This window comes from Rhamphochromis sp. 'chilingali', assembly GCF_963969265.1.
Source record: "Rhamphochromis sp. 'chilingali' genome assembly, chromosome: 19".
Taxonomy (NCBI): domain Eukaryota; kingdom Metazoa; phylum Chordata; class Actinopteri; order Cichliformes; family Cichlidae; genus Rhamphochromis; species Rhamphochromis sp. 'chilingali'.
Genome location: NC_137946.1, coordinates 2,732,624 through 2,745,716, shown reverse-complemented (window position 1 = coordinate 2,745,716; position 13,093 = coordinate 2,732,624). Strand labels below are relative to the sequence as shown.

Here is a 13,093-nt window from a genome sequence, read left to right as displayed (position 1 = left end):
AAATGGACTAACAATGAGGTGCTGTTGCTGCGGGTAACACAAAAACACAAAGTTGCAAACGCGAGTGAGAGTTAAAGAATTTTAAGTAAAGCTATCTGGAGCGTGTACATACTGAATTTAATCTTTAATAGGGCTGTCAAACTGAGAGCAAACAAAACAACTGCTGTGTAATGCCCTCCGTTATCTTAGTTTAATTGGTCACATGACTGCATCACATGACTAACATGCCTCATCGTTTTAGAAAGTCTGTGTTTTCACTGTACACACTGCGACGCAAAAGCACCGTTTTCAAATGTATGCGTTTACGAGAGCGTTTCCAAAACGCTGCGTTTTCCATGAGCAAAAGCGCCGTCTCAGTGTGGACGGGAGGCCAAAACGGAGAGAAAATGATGCATTTACAAATGAAAACACACGTGGACTGCTGGTTTACTTGTGGTTCCTCGGGTATTTAAAAGTAGAATTTGAGGCAGCGCCCTCAGCTTCCAGACTCCTCTTCTGTGGAACCAGCTTCCAGTTTGGATTTGGGAGACAGACACCCTCTCTACTTTAGGCATAAAGCCTTCCTTTCTGACAAAGCATCTAGTTAAGGTTGGATCAGGGGACCCTGTATCCTTTGTTATGCTATAATAGACCTACGCTGCTGCTTTATCTTACAATATAAAGTGCCTTGACACAACTGATGTTATGATTAGCCCTTTATTGTCATTGTTAATGTACAATTTGAAATGAAATTGAATGAAATAATGGTTTCGTTGTACATTCTGAAAACTGAATTGAATTTACAAACACATTTTACAGATGTCTGTTTACACTGAATAATAGATATAAATAGAATGTAATGAAATACTCCAAAGGAAATTCAATTTCCAACAACAAGACTGCACAGCAATACATATGGCTGCAAACCGAGCACTTTTACTTTTGATCTGTTTTGCTTAGTTAGAATTTTAAATGCAAGGTTTTTTGTTATTCAGAGTATTTTTACATATTGATATTTTAGCTTTTACTTAAGGAAAAAACAAAATACTTATTCCAGTATAATTTCATACACAGTGTGCTCTACAGTGCAAAATACATTATTGCAGCACACAGAGGTATTACACTGGTTGTTGCTTCTTTTACAAATAATGATGCAAAATTGGAAGAAATTGTGGTGTTTTTGCATTTACTGCAGATTACAAATATGAAACTATTCTAGGAGAATGGTAACCCTGCTGGACAACTTTGTGCCCAGAACAACATGATTAACAGCAAAGTGTTTTTGGCTTTGGGGCAGGCATAGTCAAAATAGTACATAGTGCCAACCAGAGATGCGCAGTAACGCATTACTGTAATCTGATTACTTTTTTCAAGTAACGAGTAAAGTAAGGGATTACTATTGCAAAAACGGTAATTAGATTACCGTTACTTTCCTGTAGTACCTCTGCGTTACTAAAACTGTGATTTTTGCGAGAATGTCTCACGACAGTGACGTAAGCGAGTGCGCAGTTAGGCTACGTTCACACTGCAGGCGAAAGCGCATCAAATCCGATTTTTTTGACCCTATGCGACCCATTTCCGATCCTGGGCTGACAGTGTAAACGGCACAAATCCGATATTTTCAAATCCGATCTGGGTCACTTTCGTATGTGGTACTGAATCCGATGTCTCAGAAAGCGACTGCTGTGTGAACGGTCAAGTTGCATTAAATCCGTCTTTTACGTCACTGACACAAGACAGAGGCCAATTATCAGCGCCAGAGAAGACACCGTGAACGCTTCCTGGCCATCCAGTGAAACTGCTGGGAAGACAACGTTGGAGAAACGTTAACATTTTATTTGTACTGCATAACCTGCAGGTTCTGACAGAAATCTGCAACTATCCTTTGAAGCACCGCTCCTCTAAAACAGCAATAAGGATCATTATTAGGTTATCTACATTATTATGTAAATAACAAAATAACTTAAAGCAAAAATCGGGAAACATGAAGTCCGAAGTCTTTATATTAAGGCCATCAGTCAAACAATATAGTTTGTTCTGGGTCTAAACAGAGCGCGTTGTGTGTGGCGTCTTCTTTTGCGCATGCGGCTGCTTTGAGCGTTCACACTAGAGCGCGTTTGCTGTCGCATTTTATTTGTAGTGTGAACGAGCAGACAAAAAAATCGGATTTGATCAAAAAATCGGAATTGAGCATTAAGACCTGCAGTGTGAACGTAGCCTTAGTGACAACAGCTGTGTGCAGATCAACAATGGATCACATATCGATTGTGGGAGAGAGTATGAGCGTGCAGCGTTTAAAGCGTGGAAGTACTGACCTTACTTTGAGTTTGATTCCATAAAAAGTGACAAAAACATTAGTGTCCGCTGTGCGTGGGAAGAAAACTTCTTTTTACAGCGAAAAAAACCCCTAAACTTCTGAGCAAGCACCGAGTAGCTACGACGTAATGGGAAACTCACAGAGAAACTCGCGGATTCTTCCACTGACCGCGGCACACCTGCACCAGGGTAAACCTCCGCCTACCGCAGTCCTGCTTTACAGGTGAAAATAGAGCAACAGGACCGCTGAGTCTTTGACTTTATTTATTTTCTGCTGTGTTTTACTTGCATCTATTTGAAAGAGTGAGTGTAAACACAAAAAATATTTAATTTTATGTGCTGGAATGTGCAGAAAATAGGTTTAAATGTTAAACGAATTTATTCAAGTCAGAGAATGTTGCATATAATTAAATTTTTGTTTGATGCATAAAGTTAAAAGATTAAAACTAATAAAACAAGTTTTAAAAAGAGACTTTTCCATTTGATTACATTTTGTATGATGGATTATGCAGAAAAAGTAGAATTGGGCTGAAAGATCTATCGCTTTATCACCTCTTCAGGTTGTAAATCGTGTTTTTAAAAAGTAACTAAGTAATTAATTACTTTTGAAAATAAGTAATCAGTAAAGTAACGGGATTACTTTTTTGGGTAAGTAATCAGTAATTAGTTACTGATTACTTTTTTCAAAGTAACTTTACCAACACTGGTGCCAACAGTCCCGTGTCCATGGCCTGACACGTCTATTTTGGCAGCACAGGGTGCACCTACACAATATTGTGCAATATAATATATACCATATTATGGTTATGCTTCCTGATCACTGTATCTAGGGAATTATTGTAATTATCCCGGTAATACACCCAAATGCAGTGTTTGTATGCTAAATTTATTTCAATTCTCTATTACAGTAGCCTGTCTAGAGACATTATTCTTTGCAAAATTGAAGAAAATTCTAATAGGAAGAGAGTCTAGAAATGGGATAAATTAACAATTATTAATTTAAGAAATTACAGAAACGGTTATGAGCTAAAAAAAAAAAAAAAAAAAAAAGTAAATAAATAAATCATTTGTCACTTACACACAGAAACAGTTTAGTTTATCATAGTATTCATCTGTTCCAGAAAATATTTAAACATTTCCCATGTATGTAGTTGATCATGAGCAGTTGTATTTTTGCAGCTGTATTTTTCTCAGGGCGGTAAAGAAGTAAGAGGTAACCGTGTCAGGGTAGTGTCATTCACTCAGGGGAAATGAATAAATGTCCCCTGCCGAACCGTGAGAAATGACTTCAGCACAAAGCCAACGCACTTGTTTCCAGTGAAGTCATGTTTGGACTGTATGCACACCATTGAGCAAGTGGACGATGACTGCATGAGAAGGGCTGCACAAGAGCACACACAGAGGCAAGAAGCTGTACCCACACGTATCCTGTCGCCATTTTCCCAAGCTAAACTACAAAGACTTGGCTCGAGGAGTACACACCCCTCTCACAGTCATATGCCAATGGATAGTCTTTCCACACTAGCACTGTAAACGCAAAATGTGTTTTGTTTTCGCGCACATAGACATAATTCAAAGCCGTGGAACGTTTAGAGAGAAAATTAAGACGTTTCTGGCCAGCTGAAAGACGGCTTTAATGACAATTTTGCCTTGTTTAGCAGACGGCTGCACAGAAAGACAAATACCTCACCATAATCGTTGACTGACGTGTCACGTATCCACACGGATAAGGGCACAGATTTGAAATGGTGTTGCCGACTGCTGTGTTCTCCAATCAGCGTGCAGCGTGGGCGGGCAGAAGCGCCGTCAATCATGCAGGAACTATAACTGTTTGAATAGGGAGGTAGGGGGAGAATCCAATCCGGTTTGAGCTAGTTTTTCTTCCAATGGAACATTAACGTCTCCCTGCGCTGTATTAGACTGTACTGGCAAAGCTTTATCCAGAATATACCACTGTACTTTCTCCTGTATTCAGTTACATTTAGCTATTTTTAAACCCACAAACCAACCATGCCTAAAAGGAGCAAAGTGAGTAGACCATTATCTTTCATGCCTTTAATAACACAGTATTTATAACCCACAACTAAAATTTGTTAAGGGGCTTGTGGCGAGAGTTGTTCAAACGTTGCTGCAATATGTCCGTTTTATGTACCAAGTGAACGTCAACAGCAGTGTTGTGTATCGCGGAGTTTAGTTAGCATGTAGTGTCTGTTTTGATTTTGTCAAGCGGCTAATTATTGAAGCTTCTCTTTCGTGCAGTGACTGTCGGCTGCAAGTGGTTGCCCGTTTTATAGCAGAAAAACAGTTTGTGCAGCTGCATCGAATTCATTTACCGTGCCGATAGATGGCTTTTCTGCGCAGAAAGTTGGCGGCATATCGATTGTTTTCTGTTGGGGTCGTCACCCTGGATGCGAAAGTTTTCCTGAAAGAAGACCCAGTAGCGAAAAAAAAACGTACAAAATTCCTAATTGGTTTATTATTCTGTGGCGGTTGGCTGTAACGTTATTTTTAATGCGGGCACAAAGTGGCCTCTGTAGTTCTTTTGTTGGACAAAACAAACAAACACATAATACGCTTTGATTAGCGATATTGTTTTATAAAGTTAGTGTGCAGGCGTTGTTTATTAATGCACGGCAAGCGAAAACGCAGTTCTTGGAAGGCGTACGGCTCGTTAGCCGAGAGGCTTTCTGTGTATTGTCGGCTCAGGCCAGTTGTAGGTTATGCAATGGCGAGCCTCCGTCAGCACAGCGCTGCTCCTGTTGCTGGGGGTTCTAGTAGATTCTGCATGCAGACCGACAGAGTCGCAGAGCATCTCGGAGATATTCTTTTTCAAATTCGTGGCGGGAACACTGGCTACGCTGCTCGGGTTTCTCCGGCCACTGGCAATCCCATTTATTACCAATGAATGAATGTGTCGTGAGGAGGCGGAGTCGGCCCCCTCCTCCACTGAAGTATTACTGTAGGCAAATCACTAGCAGGAGCTGGGAGAGCAGCACCACGTGACTCAGTTTAAACTACATTATGCTATTATATTGCCCTGACTTTTGTAGGCCAGCATGTTACAGGGCACTTTATTCCTGCTCAGTTATCGTTGCGCTGGAAAATGTAGTTCCTGAAGGAGTAGCATTTAGTGTTAACATGCTGATTAAACTGCTTTTAGTTTTTAAATGGCCTTGCATGTATTACCTTACTCAACTCAAATAGGATAATAACTTATTAAAAAAAACTGTCCTCACCCAGTACCAGATAAATCAATCAGAGGCACAGCAGAATGCAGACAGTTATCATAATCTGATTTATTTACTTTTTCTCTTGTTCTCCTTACAGGCAGGTGCAGGTGACTCAGAGGTAAGCAGTCATTTCTGAATTTCTTGTTTTTTGGTTTTAGATATTTTAACAGTTAGCCTCCACACTCACCAGGGGTCAGTAATATCTCATCTTTCAAAGCCATTGCCTGAGACTGACTGTTAAAAGTAATCACTATGTTTGTTTATTCTCTGCAGCCCAAGAGGAGATCTCTCAGGTTGAAAGATGTAAGTATGGAGAAGCATAGATAAAATGCTGTCTTTTTACTGTGTTATTTTTTTTGGTTTAAAAGAAAATGATCTTCTTTACTCACAGAGACCTGAAACTGCAAAGCCAGAGCCCAAACCTAAGCCAAAGGTAGGGTCTCATTTTAATTACTTCTCATAAGACCTGAACTGTTAGCATATGGTGGCTAATATGTGGTTAATATTTGTTTTTGCAGAAGGGACCTGCTAAGCCTAAGAAAGCTAAGGAGGTGGAAAAGGCCAAGCCAGAAGAGAAGGCGCCGGAGGCTCCTGCTGAGAATGGCGAAGCCAAAGCTGAGGAAGAGGTAAGTGCTGCGACACGTTTAAACACATCGAAAGATAATAGTCTTCTTGGCGGTGCTGTTAAACTCTGAATGTCATCTTACAGGCACCCACTACAGATGGAGCTGAACAAAAAGATAAGGCAGCAGAATAACATCTCTCAAGCCACGTCTTTTACCAGTGCTCCCTGTACCTCTTTTCTTGTACAATTCAGGGGAATATTTTTATCAACTATTTTCTAAATACAGGTTTTTTTAGTAGTTTGATTGTAGAGAACACTTTTTTAAATGAAAGAGGGGAAAAAAACAAGTCAATTGGAGACGGGGAATTTCATCACATCTCACAATTGTGCATCGCCATGAAAATTGCGGTCATTGTTGTTACTGTCAGTGGATTTTTTTTTTTTTTTTTTTCAGTTTGTGTAAATGTGAAGGAGTGGAGGGTGCGGGACAGGTTACCGTGTCGGCACACAAGCATGACGTTCACAGGAGCTGGGGAAACAACTGGAAGAGCTTGCCTGCGTGGATTACATTCCATATGCTTTATAAGGGACAGTGTGTGTAATCTGTGCCGGGGTGGGGCTTGACAAAGTCACAGGGCACCTCATTCTCTTATTGTTTTTATTGAAGAACAGTGTTTTAGGGTGTGTGTAAAAGCTTTGTTCCTATTTGTTAACTCTTGTACTGATGCAGTTTTCTTAACAAATCTGACCAATAAACCTAAAACCCCTAGTACTGCGGCTCTCTCTTTCAGAACTGTGCATTGCGTGTGTTGGTTGTGTCTGTTCTGTGATAGCATTGCAATGAATTTGTATAGTTGCTGTGAAAAAGGATTTCAATCTTTCTGTATGCAGTGTGTAATGGTACTTTGTAAGGATGGTAAAAATGGAATTTGTTCCTCTTTTTTTTTTTTCTTTTCTTTTTGGGCCATATTAATGTGGTATGTAACCGTTAAAAAAATAGATTGGCTTAAAGGCCAACAAACTGTACATTTATTTGAAATGTCAAATTCATACCAGCAGTAGCAATATTCATGTGGGTTTTAGGTATTTGTGTCAAGTACAAGTGTGCAGTTTCTCATGATTTGTTTATAGATGTAACTGTGTATGATTGTTATCAACAAACCAATAAAACTCAGTTGGTAGTTGTTACACTGTTTTATTCTAAGAGCGTAATAATGCAGAAAAAAACAAGAACTAACATTCAATTCAATCTATAACAGCAATAAAATATCTGATAATTAAACTTTAAAGCTGATTAAAAAAAATGATTAAAACAAAACCTGTTTAACAGATTTTAGTAATTGGATTGTGCAAAATGAATTACAGCTTTTGACGCTTAACTAAAATCTGTAAGACAAGTATTAATACCACCATAAGTGATGTTGTCTTATCGATTTTAAGGATTGTTGCTTTAATATTGACACAAATCAACATTTTTCTTTTAAATAATATTATAAATAATTTGTATATTTAGAAAAGCTAACTTATTCTTCTAGATAATAGAAAAAAAAATAATAAAAGGGTGGTTCCAGAAGGAATCCAACTAAAGTATTTGCCAGCTCAGGTTTTTCATTCCATAAGTTGTCAAAAAACAAAAGAGAGAGAAGGTAAAGGCAGTTTTCAGCACCACGGACAGCTCCGCACCACGGTGGGCTGTTCTTTATCCTGCGCTGCCCATTTCATCCATTTTACGAAAATAATATTAACTCGGTGTTAGCAAACAAACTGATAATGTTTGTCCTGACGTGTGAATGACGCACTCGCGGCCTCGCGTTCTGATAGGTTTGCACAAACCGTAAAAGTGCGGGCCTTTATAACGTGTGGTGTTACACACCCAATCACCCCCCGCCCCCCAGTGTTGTAAATGTTTAGTAGTTACTTACATTTAAGATTCCACCTACAGCAAGTGAATATGGAGACAACACGTGACAATTCAATAATGGATTCGCGAGCTTTTAATTATGGGTTTTTAATTAAGCCTTATTCATTACTGATCGGAAAAGTGACATTTCTATTTAAATTTAAAGCTTGATTTGACTAGTGATTCCTGCATTTGCTTTTAGGTCTTTCTGATCACTGAAATAAATGTGCATTCAAAACATTTTGTAAAAAGCCCACGTAAATGCATAGAGGTGTTTTAAGATGGCTATAGGGTCAGGAATTGCTTCTGGGAGAAGTTTGGCATTACTGATGCATCATACTGGGCATATCAGGCCAGTGTGGCCAGAGACTGAGTAGATTCACTTTTTGTTTTTCCTCTTTAAGACGCTACTGAAACACACTGATACAAATATGATACTGAACATGAGTTTAAAAATACAACCCAACTCCCAAAAATGTTGGGACACTGGCTAAAATGTAAGTAAAATCAGAATACTACGATTTGAAAGTTTCATAAGTTTCATATTTTATTCAAAGTAAAAAAATAGAAAACATATCAAATGTTTAAATAGATACATTTTACTAGTTCATAAAGAGCAATTAGCTCATTTTGTAATTTATGCCAGCAACATGTCTAAAAAAAATGGGGAGCAGGTAACTAAAGCTCACAAAAAATAATAAATAAAAAAAACATTTTTTCAATGTATTAATACACATTACATGAGCGATTTAAGATGACATAGCAACAAGATACAGCCACATTGAGTCTCTAGTTCAATTTGGGTTGAAAGTGCAGACTTCAAACTATACACGTTTTAAATTGTGTGGATGTTGTGGAAATTGTGTTCCCACCTCTCTGGGGACATCTCAGGCTCTCCGAGTTATGGAGGCCTGTCTCCCCTCACCACACTCCCTGCCAGTGGCTGATGCCCTCAGACGTTGGTGTGTTGGTGGTTCTTGGTGTCTGGGCGCTCATTTATGTACCGACTCACTCCTGGTGGCCGATTGGCGGGGCCTGGCGCCTGTGGCCCGGCTGGGCCTCTTCCAGGGGGTGGGGTGCCCTCAGGCCTGTGGCCTCTGGGCCCGAGGCCTGGTCCTCTCTGTCACAGCTGGCTACCGGCAGAGCCCACGGGCATGTCACTGCAACCCCCTCTGGCCTCTGCTCCGTGGCTGCTGAGTGACCTCTCATTTGGGGCTCTCCTCAGCTCTTCCCAGGAGGGTGGCACAGTTGCCCCTGTGGTGGTCCTCCTTGGGTCCTCGTACTCTGGGGCCGCTGGATGTCTGGGGCCTGGATCTTCTTCATACCTGCTTCATGCCCTGGGGGACGGGGCTATGAGTCCCCACACTCCCTACTAGATCGATACATGGAGAAACCTTTTGAATACAAGCATGCTGATCCACACAAGTGTTCACAGACACAAACTACACCTTTCTTGGCTGCTACCTCAAAGCACATTGTGCGCTGTCGATCTTGTGTGCTGCACAATAACATGTAATATTAGTTAGTTGATATTAGTATCTACTGTTATCTACTGTTAGCTAGTATATTGTGATGGTGTTGTATTTATTATGTTGCTCTTTCTTGTTTGTTTTCTCTTCTGTTTTTTTCTCATCTCCATACAGGTGATCCAGGTGTTTTGTTTGCTTTTCTTTCTTCTTCCCCCCTTTCTCACCGTCTCTTCTCTCCTCTGGTTTTCTTTCTCTCCCTCTCTTTCTTTCATTCTTTCTCCCTGTCCTATCCCCCAGTCATGTCTGTCCCGTTTGTAGCAACTGAAAATCAAATCAAATAAATACATAATTATAATAAAGGTCAACCAAACGACCAATATGGCAAGGCCATGATGATCCACTTGGTAAAGTAAATCCGCTTGGCATCTTTCTTGGCCTTCAGACAACAATTCTGATGGCTAAAGATCCAAACGGGACAGGTAAAAATAAATAAATAAATAAATAGTGTGGATGGACCACGTAAAACCAGAGTTATGATAAAAATAAATATACTCAATCCTTTTTCCTCAATACTATCGTCACTTTTAGTGTGGGAAGAAACGATAAGAACGGCATTTTCTAAGAGCAGCGTGGGAAAACGCAAGAAAAGAAAAACACAAAACCCCTTTCCTATGCAGGAAAACATTGTACCATGTCGACTAATATACTGATACACCTGCTGTCAGGCTCATGATGTGCTCCTCTGTCTTGTGGTGGACAGAAACTATTTTTTGTAGTGGCACAAATGATTTGTGTGCCATCTTATTGTGACACCTTATTGTATAAATTTACAATTTATATTTGAATTCCTACATGTTTGTTGTTTTTACACTAATAAATATTGTTTTTTCCTACTCTGATTTTAGTTTGTGTGTGTGTGTGTGTGTGTGTGTGTGTGTGTGTGTGTGTGTGTGTGTGTGTGTGTGTGTGTGTGTGTGTGTGTGTGTGTGTGTGTGTGTGATTTTAGATCAATTGTGCTCATACAGCATGTCGAAACACAAATTAAATTCAGACATGTAAAATAAAATGAAAGTAGGTTGTCTTTAAAGTTAAAATCAAAAATAGTAAAAAGACAGCCAGTTATACCCTGAAGTCCAGAAGTTGTAAAATATTAAGTAAAGATGGATAGAGGTTCACAAATCTGCAAAAAAAAAAAAAAAAAAAATCAAAAAAATCAAAATAAAATCTAGAAATTGTGAAACTATTTCAGAACAATTTTCCTGTAGTGGTTTGTTGTTAATAAACCCTCAGACAGGATGGGATACAAGGCGTATTCTCAGTGGCAGGGGAACAATATTAGAACAGCTCCACCAAGACAGGAGATGGAGAAATAGGGGAAGAGCATACTGAAGAAGGACAAAACCCATAACAGCAATCCACAGTGGCTAGTGGATCTAAGAGCAGATCACAGCAACCTCCCTGAACCGGATCCAGTAAGCATCACAGTGGCAGGCATCTAAGAAAGGGTCTCCAGTATGATGAGCTGGATAGCATCACATGATGATTGACATCAAGACATGATTCACGCCTACTGGCTGAAGAGCCGGACTGCACTCCATGAAACATACAGGGAGTGCAGAATTATTAGGCAAATGAGTATTTTGTCCACATCATCCTCCACATGCATGTTGTCTTACTTCAAGCTGTATAGGCTCGAAAGCCTACTACCAATTAAGCATATTAGGTGATGTGCATCTCTGTAATGAGAAGGGGTGTGGTCTAATGGCTGGAAGGCTGAAAGACGACCACCACTGAACAAGACACACAAGCTGAAACGTCAAGACTGGGCCAAGAAATATCTCAAGACTGGTTTTTCTAAGGTTTTATGGACTGATGAAATGAGAGTGAGTCTTGATGGGCCAGATGGATGGGCCCGTGGCTGGATTGGTAAAGGGCAGAGAGCTCCAGTCCGACTCAGACGCCAGCAAGGTGGAGGTGGAGTACTGGTTTGGGTTGGTATCATCAAAGATGAGCTTGTGGGGCCTTTTCGGGTTGAGGATGGAGTCAAGCTCAACTCCCAGTCCTACTGCCAGTTTCTGGAAGACACCAGGTCGCTGATTTGTTTTTGTTTTGTTTTTGAATGTCAGAAATGTATATTTGTGAATGTGGAGATGTTATATTGGTTTCACTGGTAAAAATAAATAATTGAAATGGGTATATATTTGTTTCTTGTTAAGTTGCCTAATAATTATGCACAGTAATAGTCACCTGCACACACAGATATCCCCCTAAAATAGCTAAAACTAAAAACAAACTAAAAACTACTTCCAAAAACATTCAGCTTTGATATTGAGTTTTTTGGGTTGTTCAATAATAAAATTATTCCTCACAAATACAACTTGCCTAATAATTCTGCACTCCCTGTAAATTAGCCAGCTGCTAGTACACTGGTACTGGCATACCAGTAGCTGATGGTTTCTACCACAAATCCAGCTCCCTGAGACTGTATGCTAAGCAAAAGGAAGGAGGACGAGGACTAGTGGGTGTCAGAACCACTGAGACAAACATCTATGAGTACATCAGCAAGATGGCCACAACTGACCGCATGCTTATTTATTTATCTCAGGCGGCAGAAACCGGAGAAAGAAATGGAGCAAGGAGAGGAACCATCGTGGAAGGACAGGCTGCTGTACGGTATGTACAGCAGCCTGTCAGTTAGAAGAAGTGGCTGACATCCAGAAATACTACCAGATCCTGTGGGACTTCCAGATACAGACAGACAAACTGGTGATGACTAAGCAACCGCACATAGTAGTGATGGACAAGCAGAGGAAAGCAGTTGTAGTGATACATGTAGCTTCATCGATTGATAGCAACATCAGGAAAAAGGAACATGAGAAGCTTGAGAAATACCGAGGCCTGAGAAAAGAGCTCGAGAAGATTTGGAGGGTGAAGTTAACAGTGGCAGTAATCGGAGCACTCGGTCCAGTGACTCCCAAGCTGGGTGAGTGGCTCCAGCAGATCCCAGGAACAACATCCAAGATCTTTGTCCATAAGAGCGCAGTCCAGACGTTCACCAACTTAAAACGTTTGGTACATAATGAAATCAAAGATACAGGACCAAGCTAAAATCCTATATCAGACAAGACTAGCACAACATCTCCCAAAAGTCAAGCTAGTCTTCTGGGAGTTCCCCACTCCCAGAAGTTTGATCCCAGAAGTTTGTTGTTCAAAGAAGAGGGGACAATACACAGTGGTAAACATGGCCCCCGTCCCAGCTTTTTCTGAGATGTGCTGCTGGCATGAAAATTTACAATTACATAATTTTTTTAAATCTACAAAAAGTTCTGTTCACGGTAAATATTTCTATTCCTGTTTCCACAAGTTACTTCCTTTACCTTAGTTATCTCTGTGCCTTCCTCTTTTTTTCTCATTGTTGTGTTACTGTGTGTTACCTTGGCACACATTTGTTAAGGACCACACCTTCATTAAATTTTTTTACCTCCATATGGGACAGCAGTTACACTACTAATCCTTTCCTATCCTCGGTTAACAACTACGTTTGAAAGTTAATTATTAGCATATTTTCTTATTTTTCCTGTTGCGAGTAATTCACCTTTGTTCCTCATGTTCATTCACACTTTTGAAAGTTAAA

The 13,093-nt window shown here is 40.0% G+C and overlaps 2 protein-coding genes across 3 annotated transcripts in view; one reads left to right on the top strand and one right to left on the bottom strand.

The window, feature by feature from the left end:
* Nucleotides 1-4,109, bottom strand: part of igsf5a (immunoglobulin superfamily, member 5a) — a gene marked incomplete at its 5' end in the record, with an annotated part of 33,700 nt that extends 29,591 nt beyond the window's left edge. Inside the window, 1 exon segment of the mRNA XM_080866899.1 lies at nucleotides 3,986-4,109. Within this exon segment, the coding sequence (XP_080723025.1) occupies nucleotides 3,986-4,109 (124 nt within the window).
* Nucleotides 4,110-4,135: 26 nt separating this feature from the next.
* On the top strand, nucleotides 4,136-7,278 carry hmgn1b (high mobility group nucleosome binding domain 1b). 2 transcript variants are annotated; one of them, XM_080867262.1, is made up of 6 exons: nucleotides 4,136-4,323; nucleotides 5,623-5,643; nucleotides 5,799-5,828; nucleotides 5,917-5,958; nucleotides 6,044-6,151; nucleotides 6,545-7,278. In XM_080867262.1, exons 1-6 carry the CDS (start codon nucleotides 4,306-4,308, stop codon nucleotides 6,551-6,553), a joined length of 228 nt encoding a protein of 75 aa, XP_080723388.1. In that variant the 5' UTR covers nucleotides 4,136-4,305; the 3' UTR covers nucleotides 6,554-7,278. The 2 variants fall into 2 exon arrangements, with proteins under 2 accessions (XP_080723388.1, XP_080723387.1); XM_080867261.1 differs by having other exon boundaries at nucleotides 4,140-4,323; nucleotides 6,235-7,278.
* Nucleotides 7,279-13,093: the final 5,815 nt, after the last annotated feature.

Bases quoted from the DNA above. Each gene is read 5' to 3' on its own strand.
- hmgn1b (XM_080867261.1), top strand. The intron at 5,829-5,916 runs GTAAGTATGGAG...CTTTACTCACAG, and splicing joins GATCTCTCAGGTTGAAAGAT to AGACCTGAAACTGCAAAGCC. The intron at 6,152-6,234 runs GTAAGTGCTGCG...GTCATCTTACAG, and splicing joins AAGCCAAAGCTGAGGAAGAG to GCACCCACTACAGATGGAGC.